The 16,254-nt window shown below is 49.5% G+C and overlaps 1 protein-coding gene, 1 non-coding gene and 1 pseudogene across 2 annotated transcripts; all 3 read left to right on the forward strand.

Moving 5' to 3' along the window:
- Window positions 1–159, forward strand: LOC123462000. The gene has a single exon (XR_006638038.1). It is a non-coding gene; the product is annotated as a U1 spliceosomal RNA (small nuclear RNA).
- A 256-nt stretch (window positions 160–415) lies between these two features.
- LOC123461538 lies at window positions 416–819 on the forward strand (annotated as a pseudogene).
- Window positions 820–5,342: 4,523 nt separating this feature from the next.
- Window positions 5,343–15,303, forward strand: Igfbp6 (insulin like growth factor binding protein 6). Its single transcript, XM_004649884.2, has 4 exons — window positions 5,343–5,816; window positions 9,887–10,026; window positions 10,174–10,293; window positions 14,988–15,303. The coding sequence occupies exons 1-4, from the start codon at window positions 5,489–5,491 to the stop codon at window positions 15,102–15,104; spliced, it is 705 nt and encodes a 234-aa protein (XP_004649941.2). The 5' UTR covers window positions 5,343–5,488; the 3' UTR covers window positions 15,105–15,303.
- The last annotated feature ends 951 nt before the right edge of the window (window positions 15,304–16,254 follow it).

The raw sequence follows: 16,254 nt of genomic DNA on the forward strand, positions 1-16,254 counted from the left end.
AAGGACACCTGGCAGGGGAGACGCCATAATCATGAAGGTGGTTTTCCCAGGGCCAGGCTTATCCATCGCACTCTGGATGTACTGACCCCTGTGATTTCCCCAAATGCGGAACAGTGCATAACTTGTGGTAGTGGGGGACTGCGTTCACGCTCTCCCGGTAGTCCAACGGCAGTTGCAGGCCCCAGAATCAAAGAACCCGATAGCTGCTCAGTCCACGTGGCCAGATGCCTCAGCAGTCCCGACCCGGGCTTCCTAAGAAGCTGCTGGCCTTCAACCCACAATGGTGTTCAATCCACACTGGAAGGCAGCAAGCAGTTCCGGCAGCCAAGTGGAAGGAAGGAAGGGGCATTGTTTTGTTTTGTTTTTCTTTTGGAGGTAGGATCTCACTCTAGCTCAGGCTTAACTGAAATTCACTATGCAGTCTCAGGGTGGCCGCGTTCTCACTAAGACCGTAAAGAAAGCCGCCCAGGTCTTCATCAAGAAGTACTATGCGCTTAGGCAAAGACTTCCACTCCAACACGCGCATGTGTGAGCAGGTCACCACCATTCCCAGCAAGAAGCTCCGCAACAAGATAGCAGGCTACGGCACGCATCTGGTGAAGCGGATTCAGTGAGGTCCTGTGAGGAGAATCTCCATCCAGCTACAGGAAGAAGAGAGAGTTATGTTCCTGAGGTCTCAGCCCTGGATCAGGAGATACTGAGGTAGATCCTGACACTAAGGAACTGCTGAAGCTTTTGCACTCTGGCAGTCTCTCCAACTTGCAGGTCACTCAGCCTACAGTTGGGGTGAATTTCAAAACACCATGTGGAGCTGTTTGACTGTTTTCTGCTATTCGGTAATATTTTCAATAAATCTGGGAATGACAAAAAACAAATCTTAGAAGAAAGGATTTTAAATGATTTTGTTATAAAGAGTTGATAAACATTTAGAGCCAGGCGTGGAGGTGCATGTCTTTAATCCCAGCACTTGGGAGGCAGAGGTAGGAGGATCACCGTGAGTTCGAGGCCACCCTGAGACTACCTAGTGAATTCCAGGTCAGCCTAGGCTAGAGCGAGATCCTACCTCAAAAAAACAAACAAACAAAAAAAAAGATAAACATTTAGCCAGGCATGTTGGTACATGCCTTTAATCCCAGCACTTGAGGGGCAGAGGAAGGAGGATTGCTTTGAGTTTGAGGCTACAGAGTGAGTTCTAGGTCAGCCTGGACTACAGTGAGACACTTAAAAAAACCAAACAAAAACAAAAAGTCCAAAACAATGAACTAGAGCCTATGTGGAAGCCAAAATGCCCTTTAATCTCCTCACTCTTCTCCAGGATTCCCTTTGCTCCCACCAAAAAAAAAAAAAAAAACAAACAAAAAAAAAACCTTAATATTTATTTGATTTATTCCAAACTCTTTACATAGGCCAGAAATTGGGGACCTAGACATAAAGAAAGTGGGGAATTGTTCTCAAATCATGCACAGTCTAACTGGAAATGTATTATATAGAAAGTATAGAATGACCATACAAAGGTGTGGGTGGATTCAATGGAAAGCAAGAGGCTCAGCTGGCCAAGTAGATGTGGAAAGAGTCTGGCAAGGGTTGAGTTTTCCTGAGCCTAAAGCTTGGAGACTCAGGGAAGAAATTAATTCTGAAAAACCAATTATGCCTCACCTTCATTTACCCTTATCCCATTTCAGGCCCCAGGTGGGAAACTGCCAGAGAGTTCTGGGGAAGGTAATCCAGCCATCTGGCTGAATCAGAGTGTGTTTACAGGGCCCAAGCCACGGGGTTAGGAATGTCAGATGGGAGCAGAGGCCTATGGGAGGGAAACAAGACAGTGTATTCCCAAAGGCCTTTGAAGAGGAAACTATCACTGGACCAGACAGTAATTCAGCAGGTAAGCTTTTAAGGGTGTGTGGGCGCTGTGGAGTTTATTGAAGCCTTTAACATAGTTCAAGGTTAGTCTTTCTCAGTTCTGGCAGAAAATAGGTTAGACGGGCTGGAGATGGCTCAGTGAGTAAAGATGCTTGTTTGCAAAGCCAAACAAGCCTAGGTTCAATTCCCCATTACCCACATAAAGCCATATGCACGAAGTGGTACATGCATCTGGAATTTGTTTGCACTGCCAGGAATTCCTGCTACATCCACACACATACTCTCTCTTTAAAGATATTTATTTATTTGAGAAAGAGAGAGAGAGAATGGGCGCACCAGGGCTTCTAGCCACTGCAAACAAATTCCAGCCACATATGCCAGTACATGGGTACTGAGGAATTGAACCTGGGTTCTTTGGCTTTGTTGACAAAAACCTTAACCAGCCATCTTTCTCTCCCTCTCTCTCTTAAATAAATAAAAATAAAAATAATTTTTTTTGATTTTTCAAGGTAGGGTCTCACTCTATCCCAGGCTGACCTGGAATTCACTACGGAGTCTCAAGGTGGCCTCAAACGCACAGCGATCCTCCTACCTCTGCCTCCCAAGGGCTGGGATTAAAGGCGTGCATCACCACGCCTGGCTAAAGAAAATATTTTATACAAAGAAAAGAAACTGGAGGCTGGAACCAATTATGTTATTACAGCAGTTCTCGTCAGGCTCACTCCAGGCTCGGGCTCTGTCATGACACAGTCATTGGACCTCCCCTCTGGGTCTTCCTGTGCCACACAATGCCAGCTGACACTGGGTGTCCTGCAGCAGCGAAGGGAATAATGCTTCTCTTTCTCTTTAAGTGGTCCTTTGCTCGGGCCTGCAGTTCTCAAATTTACAGCTGAATATGGTCCAGGCAGTCCCCTCTCCGTGTCCCTGGTCTGTAAAAGAAAGCCAACCCCGGAGGGTGCCATGAATTTGGAGGAACATGTGAGATGCTGAGCTTCAGATCGGAACAATGTCACGTGGTACAGAAGGGGGCAGGCCCTGTGGAGTTTATTGAAGCCTATAACATAGTCCAAGGTTAGTCTTTCTCAGTTCTGGCAATAACTTCCTTCGAACTCTTCTCCTGCGGAGGCCAGGCAGGCTCCCCAGGGTTTGCATTTGGCCCATGCTCTTCCCCAAGTATCTACCGTGTGCTCTGGGTGCTAAGGCAGAATGGATGGCAAAGGGAAGAAACGCAGAGTTCCAGGGGCTCCGTCGGTAAGGAGACACGCGAGACCCCCAGGTAGCTCTGGATGTTCATCTTGAAGGTTGGAGAGGAGTTGCAGTGCAGTGTTAGCGTAGGAAATAGTGTCCTGCTTGAACGGCAGAACCCCAAGAAGACCCGCGAGTCTGAGCTCTACAGACAGGAGACAGGGGGAGGAGACGTTGGAAAAAGTGGCAAATGTTAAAGTTAGCAAAGTTTGGGGGTTTCTCTTCCAAATGACCTGCCAAGAAGGAACACAGACACTTACTGGGATCCTTCAAGGAACCATCTTTTCCCCATGCCCAAAGTCTCATAGGCTTTTCCATCCTATTCAAAGGCAGCAGGCTAGGTCAGGGAGAAACGACCTAGCCAGAACCATGTACTGGACAAAAAGTACCTAAATAATAGGAAAAAGGGTTTGGAAGTAGCAATCAATCAAGCTCTCCAGCCTGAAGTCAGAGCTGGGTGTAGGAAGTCACAGGTCCTCAGTGGAAGAGAGTCCTGTTCTTGTGTGTTTAATCGGCACCAGGATCTCGGGCAACAGGAAAACATCATAGCTTTCCAAACACAAGAGTCTAGGGGGTCCCAGGGTAGCCATGGGCGGTCCTTAGAGTGAGGTTGTTTTTATTTTGTATTTACCTAAAAGTTCAGGAAGCCCTTTGCTGACATTCTGGCTTGGGGGCCCAGACTTTAAACTGAGTCACTGCCGGGAGTCCTTGTTTTAGGAAAGAATGAGATGGTTGTTGCGTAACTCAAAGCTGGACGGGCGTGGGTGGCCAAAGGAAGTAGTCCCTCTTCCTTTCTCCTGCGAGGCGGGACCGCTGGGGACCAGACCCGCCTGGCCTGGCGTGGGCGGGTCCAGGAGTGGGCGTGGTTCTGCGTGGGCGTGGCCTTGTCTGGCGTGGGCGTGGCTCTGCCTGGCGTGGGCGTGTCCTGGCTGGGGGAGGTGGGCCCTGCCTGGGGGCGGGCGGGACCCGAGCCGCTGCAGCGGATCAGTCGAGAAAGCAGGGCCAGGAGAGAAGCGCCCGGGCCAGTCCCTCTCCACGGCCCCACGGGCACAGCACAGACTGAGAATCCTAGAAAACCCAGTAAATGAATAGAGAAGGAGAGGAGCAGAGGGACGAGCGGAGCTGAAGGACACAGCTGAGAGTAGAGCTCAGGGTCGCTGTTCATGCTGTCGCTGACATCGTCTAGGACACGTTCCTCTGTCCTTGCCCGTGCCCCTCACCCCGCGCCCCAGGGGTTTCAGGTGTCCAGGTTCTCCCTTTGTATACCCATCTACTCTCCAGTCCTTCCAGACGCGACAGGACCCACGCCAACGCAGATGTATTCCTAATTACCTCTCCGGCTCCCTCAACTCCTTCATTTTCCCCTAATCTGCTTCCTTTTTTGTTTGTTTGTTTGCTTGTTTGTTTTTTCGAGGTAGGGTTTCGTTCTAGGTCAGGCTGACCTGGAATTTACAATATAGTCTCAGGGTGGCCTCGAACTCACGTCGATCCTCCTACCTCTGCCTCCCAAGTGCCCAAGTGCTGGGATTAAAGGCGTGTGCCACCACGCCTGGCTTGGTTCCTCTTCTTTAAAAAATAAAAAAAAAAATTAAACCAGACGTGGTGGTTCATGCCTTTAATCCCAGCACGTGGGAGGCAGATCGCCGTGAGTTCAAACGAACTCCACCACCTTGTGCATCTGGTTGACGTGGGTCCTGGGGAGTGAAACCTGTTGCTTTGCAGGCAAGCGCCTTAACCGCTAAGCCATCTCCAGCCCTAGCTTTCCTTTTTAGTCATAGACACAGCTCAGGGATACCTTGTCCCTTCCCTAGTTTTGCCCTTCCGCTCCTCTCCTCCTACCACCAGTAGGAGCTTCTGCCAAAAGGCCGTCTGTCTTCCCTTCACATCCCTTTAACACGACGCCTTCTCGGTGTGCTTTTATCACCCCCTCCCCAGTCTTTCCTTCCACAGTAGTGCCTACAAAGCCTTGCATCTTCTCACACATACACGTGCACTGACTAGATGTCCCGTTTAGCCTTCACTCCATCACTGCCCATCCCCTCTTCGCTTCTCCCCACCCCTTCGTTCCTCCAGCCAGATGCAAAGCTCCCAAATTCCGGGCGAGAATCCCAGGAACAAAACAAGGGAAAGAGAGGGAAAAAAAAAAAAAAGATCAAGAATGATTTGGAGAGTAAACAGAAACTGGGAAGATGAGGGGAGAGAAAAGCAGGGCGGGACCAAGTTGGGGGGTGGTCTCCAGTGCACCCCGTTTAGGAATGCCCCTGCCCCTCCTCCTTCACCTGGCTTTTAAAGGGCCGGGCCCTGACCCGCCGCTACTTAAGGCGGAGGAGGAGCGGCAGCGGACAGCGGCTGTGCCGGACTGGACGGGGCAGCAACCCTGACCATGACCCCTCACAAGCTGCCGCCGCTGCTTCTGCTATTGCTCACAGTTTTGCTCGCTGCCCGTCCGGGAGGTGCCTTAGCGCGGTGCCCAGGCTGCGGGCAGGGGGTGCAGACTGGGTGTCCCAGGGGCTGCGTGGAGGAGGAGGAAGGGGGATCGCCGGCAGAGGGCTGTGCAGAAACCGAGAGCTGTGCAAGGAGAGAGGGACAACCGTGCGGGGTCTACATCCCTAAGTGCGCCCGAGGACTGCAATGCCAGCCGCCCGAGAACGAAGAGGCGCCTTTGCGGGCGCTGCTACTGGGCCACGGCCGCTGTCGCCGCGCTCCCTCCGGTGAGTTCGTGCCCCGCCCACCCGAGGTAGGCCCTGGGTGTCCCCGTAGAGATCTGCAGCTAGGTGGGTGGGCAGCCTCTGGGTCCTGCCTGTTGATGTCTCTCCCTTCCTGACCCTGTGGAGAGGGCACGTGGTGAGGGGGTTGAAGAGACAAGCGCAGGGAACAGCCAGAAAGATGTGGTTAGGAAAGCTGAGGATAAGGCAGGGACAGGTCTCAACTCTGTTTTTTGGCTCTGTTGCATGTCTGGGAGAACGGAGGGTTTTAAGGCTATCCGGAGTGCCCTAGCAGGCCCGGCTTCATCAACAAGCGGGAGACAGGAGCTGACTTCTATACGGAGGAAGGAAAGGAACCCTAGACTCCCAGTTCTGCACACTAAGAAATATCTCCTAAATCCTCTCTTTAAAAAATTATCCATTTGAGAGACAGAGAGAAAGAGGCAAATTAGAGAGAGAGGGAGAATGGGTGCTCCAGGGCCTTCAGCCACTGCAAACAATCTCCAGATGCATCTGCCACCTTGTGCATCTGTTTTTGTTTTTGTTGTCTTTTCCAGGTAGGGTCTCACTCTAGCCCAGGCTGACCTGGAATTCACTATGTAGTCTCAGGGTGGCCTTGAACTCACAGCAATCCTCCTACCTCGGCCTCCCCAGTGCTGAGATTAAAGGCATGTGCCACCATGCCCAGCTGTGCATCTGGCTTTATGTGGGTACTGGGGAAATTAACCTGGGTGCTTTGGCTTTACAGACAAGTGCCTTAATGGCTAAGCCATCTCTCCAGCCCTCCTAATCCTCTCTCTTTTTTTTTTTTTTAAATTTTTATTTATTTATTTGAGAGCAACAGACACAGAGAGAAAGACAGATAGAGGGAGGGAGAGAGAGAGAATGGGCGCGCCAGGGCTTCCAGCCTCTGCAAACGAACTCCAGATGCGTGCGCCCCCTTGTGCATCTGGCTAACGTGGGACCTGGGGAACTGAGCCTCGAACCGGGGTCCTTAGGCTTCTCAGGCAAGCGCTTAACCGCTAAGCCATCTCTCCAGCCCCTAATCCTCTCTTAATACTAGTGCTGGAAGTGCCTGAATAGTGGAATCTAGAAGATGAGATGCCTAGAGCTGAACCAGAGTAGACTGAGGATAGTGGACAGTTCCTGGAAGAGGGGGCCTGGGTGGGGAGAAGGCGATGGGAAAAGAGGGGAACTGCCAAGTCAGGCTTATGATTTAAACCTGCTCAGAACCCGTGGCCCTCTCAACCCCACCCCACCCCAGAGAAGAACATAGGAGACTGAGTCATTGGGTGGGTGGGACAGGAATGAGTCAGTACCCAAAAGACAGGGGGTCAACCCCGAGAGGGAAGGGGGTGGGGAATGCAGACCAACCCCATCACAGAGCTGTATGAGCCCCTACTTTTCCATGGGAAGGGATGAGAAATTGACTTGGATCACTTGGCATCGTGGCCCACACTTTAAGAGGCAGAGGCAGAAGGATCAGAGTCCCGGCTTCTTTGTCAGTCCTTGGCAGGTTGGAGAAGGTAGTTTAAAGCATGGTTATTGTTTGGTGATAAATTCAGAGGTTGAGGAACAAGGTCTAAAAGGGAATGAGGGTACCAGGTGTGGTGGCACGTGCCTTTAATCCCAGTACTCTGAAGGCAAAGGGAGGAGGATCGCTGTGAGTTCAAGGCCACCCTGAGACCATGTAGTGAATTTCAAATCAGCCTGGGCTACAGTAGAACCCTACCTCAAAAAAAAAGGGGGGGGGGGATGAGGGAGAGGTACTCCAAGGAAGGAAGAGAGGATTGCAGAAGAAATAGTAGAAGGCATTTGGGAGCTGGTCTCCTGGCCATCTGCTGCCCCCTGGCCTTTTCCTAGCCCGGACTTACTTAATTACTCCTTCCCAGTCTTGGGTTCTACCCAGGCCCCCAGAAACCCTCCAGAGCCAAGAGCAACCTGCAGGTTGAAAACTCCTTTTGTGCAGCCTGCATCAGACTCTACTGGCTAAGGGTGGAATACAGATGCTCCTGGGACCACAGGGTTCTAGCTGGGAACAGAAGGAAGAGGTTACTATGCAATCCCCCCCCCCCAAGTGACCACATGTCAGGCCTGGGAGGGGTGAACTGAGTCACTGCAGGGTCACAGCAGGGCCACACATTCCACTTGGGTCCCTATTGACCCTCCTGTACTTCCATCATTCTTCTCCCCATCTCCCTGGCTTGGTGCACCCCCTTCTGGCCTCCAGTAGAATATCTGCAGTTTAAAACCTGGAAATAACAGTGCTTGGGATTTGGTCTTAGCTTTGGTTTTCCGGATGATCTCCTTGAAAAGCCTTAAGATTACTCTGGGAAATATAGGGAGAAACAATATAACGTTTTGGAGATTTAAATTTTTTTAATTATTTATTTGAGAAAGTGACCACAGAAAAACATACAGAGAGAGAGAAAAAAAACAGGCACACCAGGGTCTCTTGCCACTGCAACTGAACTCCAGATGCATGTGTCATTTTGTGCATCCGGCTTTCTGTGTGTACTGGGGAATCATACTGAGGTCAGTGGGTTTTGCAAGCAAGTGCCTTTAAATGGTGAGCCATCTCCCCAGGTTCTTTTTATTCCTTTTTATTTTAATTTTGAGAGAGAGGATGGGCATCCCAGGGCCTTCAGCTGCTGTGAAGGAACTCCAGACACGTGCGCCACCTTGTTCACATGTGCACATTGTGCGCTTGAGTCACTGCATCTGGCATTGTGGGACCTGGAGATACATAATATGGTATGTGTGGCGCATGCACATGTATGTGCCCATGCACTTTATGGTGGCAGGGTACACTTGCCTGAGGTGGCCAAGGGGAAACCCTGGGAGTCCCCTCTATCACTGTTGCAATGGAGTCTTATTTGGGCTAGTGTCTCTTGCTGATCCCAAAGCTTGACCCTTTTCCCCCAACCCCCGCCCCCCCCCCCCCCGCAAGCCCCAGTGATTGTCTGGTCTCTGCTTTTCACGGGACTGGGGTTGCAGACATGTATGACTATGCCCCACAGTTTATGTGGGTCCTGGGGATCCAACTTAAGCCATCTCTCAGGCCTCCTCAGTCCCTCATGGTTGCAGAGGAAGTGCTCTTAACCATGGGGCCAGATCATATCATCATCCCTGAAGGGTTTTTTTTCCCCCAAGGTAGGGTCTCACTCTAGCTCAGGATGACCTGGAATTCACTATGTAGTCTCAGGGTGGCCTCGAACTCATGGTGATCCTCCTACCTCTGCCTCCTGAGTGTTGGGATTAAAGGTGTGAGCCACCATGCTCAGTTCCTGAAGGGATTTTTCTGTTTTCGTTTTTTATTTTTATTTTATTTTATTTTTTTGAGGTAGGCTCTCACTCCAGCTTATCCTGACCTGGAAGTCACTCTGTAGTCCCATGCTGGCTTTGAAGTCACAGTGATCCTTCTACCTGTCTTCCAAATGCTGGGATTAAAGGCGTGTGCCACCTGCCTGGATTTTTTTTTTTTTTTTTTGGAGACATTTCTCACTGTGTAGTCCTGGCTGGCTAGAGCTTGTTATGTAGACCAGGCTGGCCTTGAATTTATAGAATTCCTTCCACCCTCAGCCTCCTAAGAGCTGGGATTATAGGTATACGCCATCATGTACCGTGAATGTCAGAAAAAGAGGGCTGGAGAGATGGCTTAGTGGTTAAACACTTGCCTGTGAAGCCTAAGGACCCCGATTTGAGGCTCGATTCTCCAGGACCCACGTTGGCCAGATGCACAAGGGGGCGCATGCGTCTGGAGTCCCTTTGTAGTGGCTGGCGGCCCTGGCGCGCCCATTCTCTCTATCAGCCTCTTTCTCTCTGTGTCTTTTGCTCTCAAATTAATAAATAAAAAATTTTTAAAATTTAAAAAAAAAGAAACCACAGCTAGGATAAAGGGAGGAGGAACTGGGTTCTAACCCTGCTGGCTGCTTCTCTTAATGCATAAGGCCCCGTCACTCTCACTTTAGCTGGGAGAGGTGGGTGCCCACCACACAATACTCACATGGTGCTGGGTTTTGGTTCTGGCTGATTTCTGATTTTTTTTTTTTTTCTTTTATTCCTCGTGACTATAGAGGAGAACCTGAAGGAGAGTAAACCACATGGAGACACCTCGAACCCACATGACACAAGCCCCAAAGACACACAGAGGAATTCAGGAACTTCTACCACTCCCTATCGGGCCAATGTTGGTGCTGTCCAGGACACTGACATGGTACGGGTAGGAGACGGGGCGGCTGGTGGGGAGAAGAAAGGTTGGCAACTTCCACTGGAGACTGCTCCATGGGCTTGAAGAAGTCTCCCATGGCGGTCCTGGGAGTATGCTCCTGGGGTGCAGAGCCTTCCAACTGTCCCTCCCCAGGGTCCTTGCCGCAGGCACCTGGATGCAGTGCTGCAGCGTCTTCAGGCCGAGGTCTTCCGAGGGGCACACGCACTCTATGTTCCTAACTGTGACCACAAAGGGTTCTACAGGAAGCGACAGGTGAGAGGCCCCTTCCCCGTGCAGGTTCTCTGTCAGGGAGTAAGAAGAGGCTCTTAAAAAGTTGCACAGATGGCTGGAGAGATGGCTTAATGGTTAAGGCGCTTGCCTGCAGAACCTAAGGACCCATGTTCTACTCTCCAAAACCCAAGTTAGCCAGATGCACAAAGGTGAGGCAAGCACGAGGTCACGCTTGACCACTAGGTGGTGCAAATGCCTGGAGTTTGATTTCAGTGGCTGAGGCCCTGGCATGCCAACTCTCTCTCTCTTCTCCCTTTGTCTCTCTCTCTCTCTCTCTCTCTCTCTTGCTCACTGTCTCTGGAAAAAAAAATAGAAAAAAATTTTTTAAATGTTGCACAAAGGCTGGGCATGGTGGTGCATGTCTTTAATCCCAGCACTCAGGAGGCAGAGGTAGAATTGCCATGAGTGGAGGCCTACATAGTGAGTTCCAAGTTAGCCTAGGCTAGAGTGAGACCTTACCTCGAAAAGCTTAAAAGTCATGTTGCACAAAGAGGGTAGAGAGATGGCTCAGTAGGTAAGGCATACCTATGAAGCCCAAGGACCCAGGTTCAGTTCCCTAGTACACATGTATACTAGATACACAATGTGGTACATGCATTTGGGATTTGTTTGTAGTGTCTGGAAGCCCTGGCATGCCCATTCTCTCTTTCCCTCTCCTCCTCCTTCTTCTTTCTCCCTCAAATAAATAAATAATTTTTAAATTTTATTTATTTATTTTGTTCTTTTGAGGTAGGGTCTCACTGTAGTCCAGCTGACCTGGAATTCACTATGGAGTCTCAGGGTAGCCTCAATCTCATGGCAATCCTCCTACCTCTGTCTCCCGAGTGCTGGGATTAAATGCATGCACCACCATGCCCGGCTAAATAAAATATATATTTTTTAAGTTGCACAAAGGGGCTAGAGAGATGGCTCAGCGGTTAAGCACTTGTCTGTGAAGCCTAAGGACCCTGCTCTTCAAGGCTTGATTCCTCAGGACCTACGTTAGCCAGATGCACAAGGGGGCACACACATCTGGAGTTCGTTTGCAGTGGCTGGAGGCCCTGGCGCGCCCATTCTCTCCCTTTCTCTCTCTCTCTTTCTCTCTCTCTGTCGCTCTCAAATAAATAAATAAATAAAAATAATCAAAAAAAATTTTTTAAGTTGCACAAAGAAGCCAGGTGTGGTGGCGCATGCCTTTAATCCCAGCCCTTGGGAGGCAGAGGTAGGTGGACCGCCATGAATTCCAGGTCAGCCTGGACTAGAGCGAGACCTACCTCAAAAACAAACAAACAAACAAAAAATAGTTGCACAAAGACACTGCTCCTGCCTTCCAGGTTCTTCCAACCCTAAGACCCACACAACAAGGCCTGGTGGCACAATCCTCTCATCCCAACCACTTGGGAGCCTGAGGCAGGGGTTGAAAAGTTCAAGGCCTAAAAAGAAAGAGAGCTGGAGAAATGGCTTAACAGTTAAGCCGCTTGCCTGCAAAGGCTAAGGACCCATGTTCTACTCTCCAAATCCCACATTAGCCAGATACACAAAGGTGAGGCAAGTGAAGGTTGCACAGGCCCACTAGGTGGCGCAAGTGTTTGGCGTTCGATTGCCGTGGCTGAGGCCCTAGTGCACCAATTCCCTCTCTCTTTCACTCTAAAGTAAAAATGATTGAGAGAGAGAGAGAGAGAGAAAACGAATAGCCCAGCATGGTGGTACACGCCTTTAATCCCAGCACTTGAGAGGCAGAGGTAGGAGGATCACTGTGAGTTCAGCGCCAGCCTGGGACTACAGAGTAAGTTCCAGGTCAGCCTGGGCTAGAATGAGACCCTACCTCTAATAAAGAAAGATGCCAGGTATGGTGGCACACACCTCTGATCCCAGCAGTTGGGAGGCAGAGGTAGGAGGATCACCATGAGTTCAAGGCCACCCTGAGACTGCACAGTGAATTCCAGGCCAGCCTGGGGTTACAGTGAGACTCTACCTTGAAAAAACAAAAATAAGAAAGGAAGGAAAGCAAACTAGAGAGATGGTTCCGCTCAGATGGTTAAAGGCACTTTCTTGTAAAGCCTGATGACCAGGGTTCTATTTCTCAGTGTCCACATAAAGCCAGATGCACTTAGTGGTCCATGTGTCTGGAATTTGTTTGCAGCAGCAAGAGTCCCTGACATGTGCATACATGCATACATACATATGTGCAAATAAATACAGAGATATTTTTTGAAAATTTTTTTTTGTTTTTTCTGAGGTAGGGTCTCACTCTAGCCCAGGTTGACCTGAACTCATTCTTAGTCCCAGACTAAAACACAGTGATTCTCCTTCCTCTGCCTACCAAGTGCTGGAATTTTAAAGGCCTGTACCATCACACCCAGCTCTAAATTTATGTGTGTGTGTGTGTATGTGTATGTATATATACATATATTTTTAAAAAAAAACATTTTATTTATCTATTTTATTTATTCATTTAACAGAGAGGGAGAGAGAGAGAATAAGAATGGGTGTGCCAGGGCCTCCAGCTGCTGCAAATGAACTCCAGATGCATGTACCACCATATGCATCTGGTTTATGTGGGTGGGACCTGGAGAACTGAACCTGGGTCTTTAGGCTTCACAGTCATATGCCTTAACTGCTAAGCCATCTCTCCAGCCCATAATATATATATTTGTTATTGTTGTTTGTTTTTGTTTTTCAAGGTAGGGTCTCACTCCAGCCCAGGCTGACCTGGAATTCACTGTGTTGTCTCAGGCTGGCCTTGAACTTTCAGCGATCCTCCTACCTCTGCCTCCTAAATGCTGGGATTAAAGGCATGCACCCCCATGCTCAGCTTAAAATTTTTTTATATAAATTTATTTTATTTTATTTATTTATTTGCAATCAGAGAGAGAGAGAGAGAGGAAGGAAGGGAGAATAGAAAGAGAATGGGCATGTCAGGGCCTCTAGCCACTGCAAACAAATTCAGATGCATGTGCCCCTTGTGCATCTGGCTTACGTGAGTTCTGGGGAATCAAACCTGAGTCCTTTAGTTTTGCAGGCAAGTGCCTTAACTGCTAAGTCATCTCTCCAGCCCTTTTAAAATATTTTTAAAGAAAATAGAAAATGAAGCTGGGCGTGGTGACGCACGCCTTTAAACCCAGCACTCAGGAGGCAGAGGTAGGAGGATCACCATGAGTTCGAGGCCACCCTGAGACTCCATAGTGAAATTCCAGGTCAGCTTGAGCTAGAGTGAGACCCTACCTCGTAAAAACGAAAAAAAATATAGAAAATGAAAGTTTAAAGCTTGCCTGGCCTACAGAGTGAATCCAAGGCCAGCCTGGGTGACTTAGTGAGACCTTGTCTCAAAATAAAAAGTAAGGGCTAGAGAGATGGCTTAGCAGTTAAGGTACTTGCTGGCAAAACCAAAGGACCCAGGTTCAATTCTCCAGTGCCTATGTAAAGCCAGATGCACAAGATGGTGCGTGCATCTGGAGTTCATCTGCAGTGGCTAGAGGCCCTAGTGTGCCCATTCTTTCTCTATCTACATCCTTCTCTCTCTCAAATAAATAAAATAAATATTTAAAAGATATATACTGAAGCAAAATAAATATAGCTTTAAAAAGTGAAAAAAGAGCTGGGCGTGGTGGCGCACACCTTTAATTCCAGCACTGGGCGGGGGGGGGGGGGGGGGGCAGACAGGTAGGGGGGTCACTGTGAGTTCAAGGCCACCCTGGGATGACAGTGAATTCCAGGCCAGTCTGGGCTAGAGTGAGACCCTACCTTGAAAAACCAGCAAAAAAAAAAAAAAAGGACTAGAGTAGAGTGGAAGAGTCTTGTCTAGTAAATGCAAGGCCTTGAACTTGGTGCCCTCTCTCCCCCCACATACAAAAGGAAGAAGGATCAGTCAGTACAGTAGAGGACTTGGTCACCACTACCCACCTAGAAATGGCTTCTAAGTGGCCCTTACACTAGAGCCTTTTATATTTGGGATGGTGAGGTAAGAAAGGCCAGCCTGAGCAACTTAGTAAGATCTTGTCTCAAAATAAAAAGTGAAAAAGGAAGGCTGAGGTAAGAGGGTTGCCATGAGTCAGCCTAGGCTACACAGTCGGTTCCAGGTCAGTCCAGGTTAGAGTGAGACCCTGCCTCAAAAAGTAAATAAAAGCTGGGCGTGGTGGTGTATGCCCAGCATTCAGCAAGCAGAGGTAGGATTACCATGAATTTGAGGCCACCCTGGGCATGCACAGGGAATTTAGGTTAGCCTGGACTAGAGTGACACCCTACCTCAAAAAGACAAAAACAAAGAAGTAGATAAAGACAATGGGGAATCATCTGGAGTCCTGCCCGAGCAGCTGACCGCAGACTTTCTAAGTTGGTAGGTCTGGGGTGGACTTGAGAACATAATTTCTAACACATTAGTGATGCTGGTTCTGTACTTCCAAACTACTGCTTTTATTTTATTTTTATTTATGAGACAGGGAATGGGCAATCAAAGCCTGTAGCCACTGCAAACAAACTCCAGACACATGTGCCCAGGCCCTTGGCTTTGCAGGCAAGCGCCTTAACCACGAAGTCATCTCTCCAGCCCCAAAACTACTGTTTTGACCCAGCAGAATCGGTCCATCTTAGCACTTAAGCCTCTGAGCCATCTCCCCAGCCCTCCCTAGACATTTGTAGATGTTTCTTCTGCTGGAAGCTGTAGAACACGCACCTGATCTGTATGCCTCTCTCCTCAGTGTCGTTCTTCCCAGGGGCAGCACCGTGGCCCCTGTTGGTGTGTGGATCGTATGGGCCAGCCTCTGCCAGGGTCTCCAGATGGCAACTCGCTCTGCCCTGCCGGGAACAGTGGCTAAAGCTAGGTAGGAGCTGCAGAGCCGCTGGCAAGAGCATGGGGCTGTCATCTGTAAAATGAGGAGTAACATGGGGGCTGTGAGCCCCAAGATCTCCCTTCAGGCCCTATCCCATTTGGTACCCTCACTCCTGGGCCTTTACACATCGATTTGGAAAGATTGTTGTTGGGAATACTAATAAAGCTGTGTTGGAGGTACCTGGCCTATGTCTCTGTATCCATCTGTCAGTCCTGAAGTCCCGGGGCCTCTTTCTACTCTCTTGGCAGCCCACATAGCATTTCTTCCTTCCTAGTGGACTGCTACTAGGGTCCTTCCCGCTGTGTTTAGAATCCAGAAGACAGAGCCCTCCAGCCTTATCCAGCTTCCGCAGCTCCCAGGAGTCTGGGCATGAAGAGCTGCAGAGATCACAGCTTCCATAGGAGAGGGCAACTTTGTTTCCAGCTCTGATCTTTGGACTTAAGGGGAAGGGAAGGATTAATGGTTAATCCCCAGCAGGAACTCAGGAAAATAGACTCAGGTCGCTTGCAGCTCCACTTCCCTGATGAAAAGGAAGGGACGTGCTGTCCTATGATTCAGGCTCTGACCTGCATGACTTTTCTTTGCACTAATGTGTGGTAGGGACTTTTTGCTCCTTTTCTTTTTTTTCCCCCCAGAAGCGATATAAAAGTTTGGGTCACTTTCCTGAAATTACGTAGCTATAGAATGATGGAAGGAGGTGTGTACCTGCTTCTCCCACACAAGACAATACCTGGTACTTCTTCAGTGCTTGAATAAACACGGGCTTGACCTTTCTCCCTACTCGCTAGCACACGGTGTAGGGACGAGCTAACATTCAGGGGCCCTGGGTGCCCACCATTTCCTGGAGGAGGCCACAGCAACATGCTTGGCCACAAATACGGCCTGCATCAGAATATGGTTGTTCAATATAACCCCACATCTCACCTGGTAGTTTTAGGAAGCTGAATACGCCTTATTTGAAGATGTTCCTGGCCCCTCCCCGGCTGACAGCCTGCAGGAAGAGAGGCTGCAAGGAGCCATGCTACGTGATAAGCGGCAGAAAAGCTTATTGCCAGCCTTGGGTACAAACTCACTCCCAAACAGAGGGCCAGAGCTGGTAGTGGTGATCAGGTGCAAAGGGCTGGAACCATAGCTG

This window comes from Jaculus jaculus, chromosome 6 (genome assembly GCF_020740685.1).
Source record: "Jaculus jaculus isolate mJacJac1 chromosome 6, mJacJac1.mat.Y.cur, whole genome shotgun sequence".
In the NCBI taxonomy this organism is placed as follows: domain Eukaryota; kingdom Metazoa; phylum Chordata; class Mammalia; order Rodentia; family Dipodidae; genus Jaculus; species Jaculus jaculus.

Coding starts and splice junctions, on each gene's coding strand:
- Igfbp6 (XM_004649884.2), top strand. CDS start 5,489: ATGACCCCTCACAAGCTGCCGCCGCTGCTTCTGCTATTGCTCACAGTT. Junction 5,817..9,886: donor CTGTCGCCGCGCTCCCTCCG/GTGAGTTCGTGC, acceptor TCGTGACTATAG/AGGAGAACCTGAAGGAGAGT. Junction 10,027..10,173: donor CTGTCCAGGACACTGACATG/GTACGGGTAGGA, acceptor GTCCCTCCCCAG/GGTCCTTGCCGCAGGCACCT.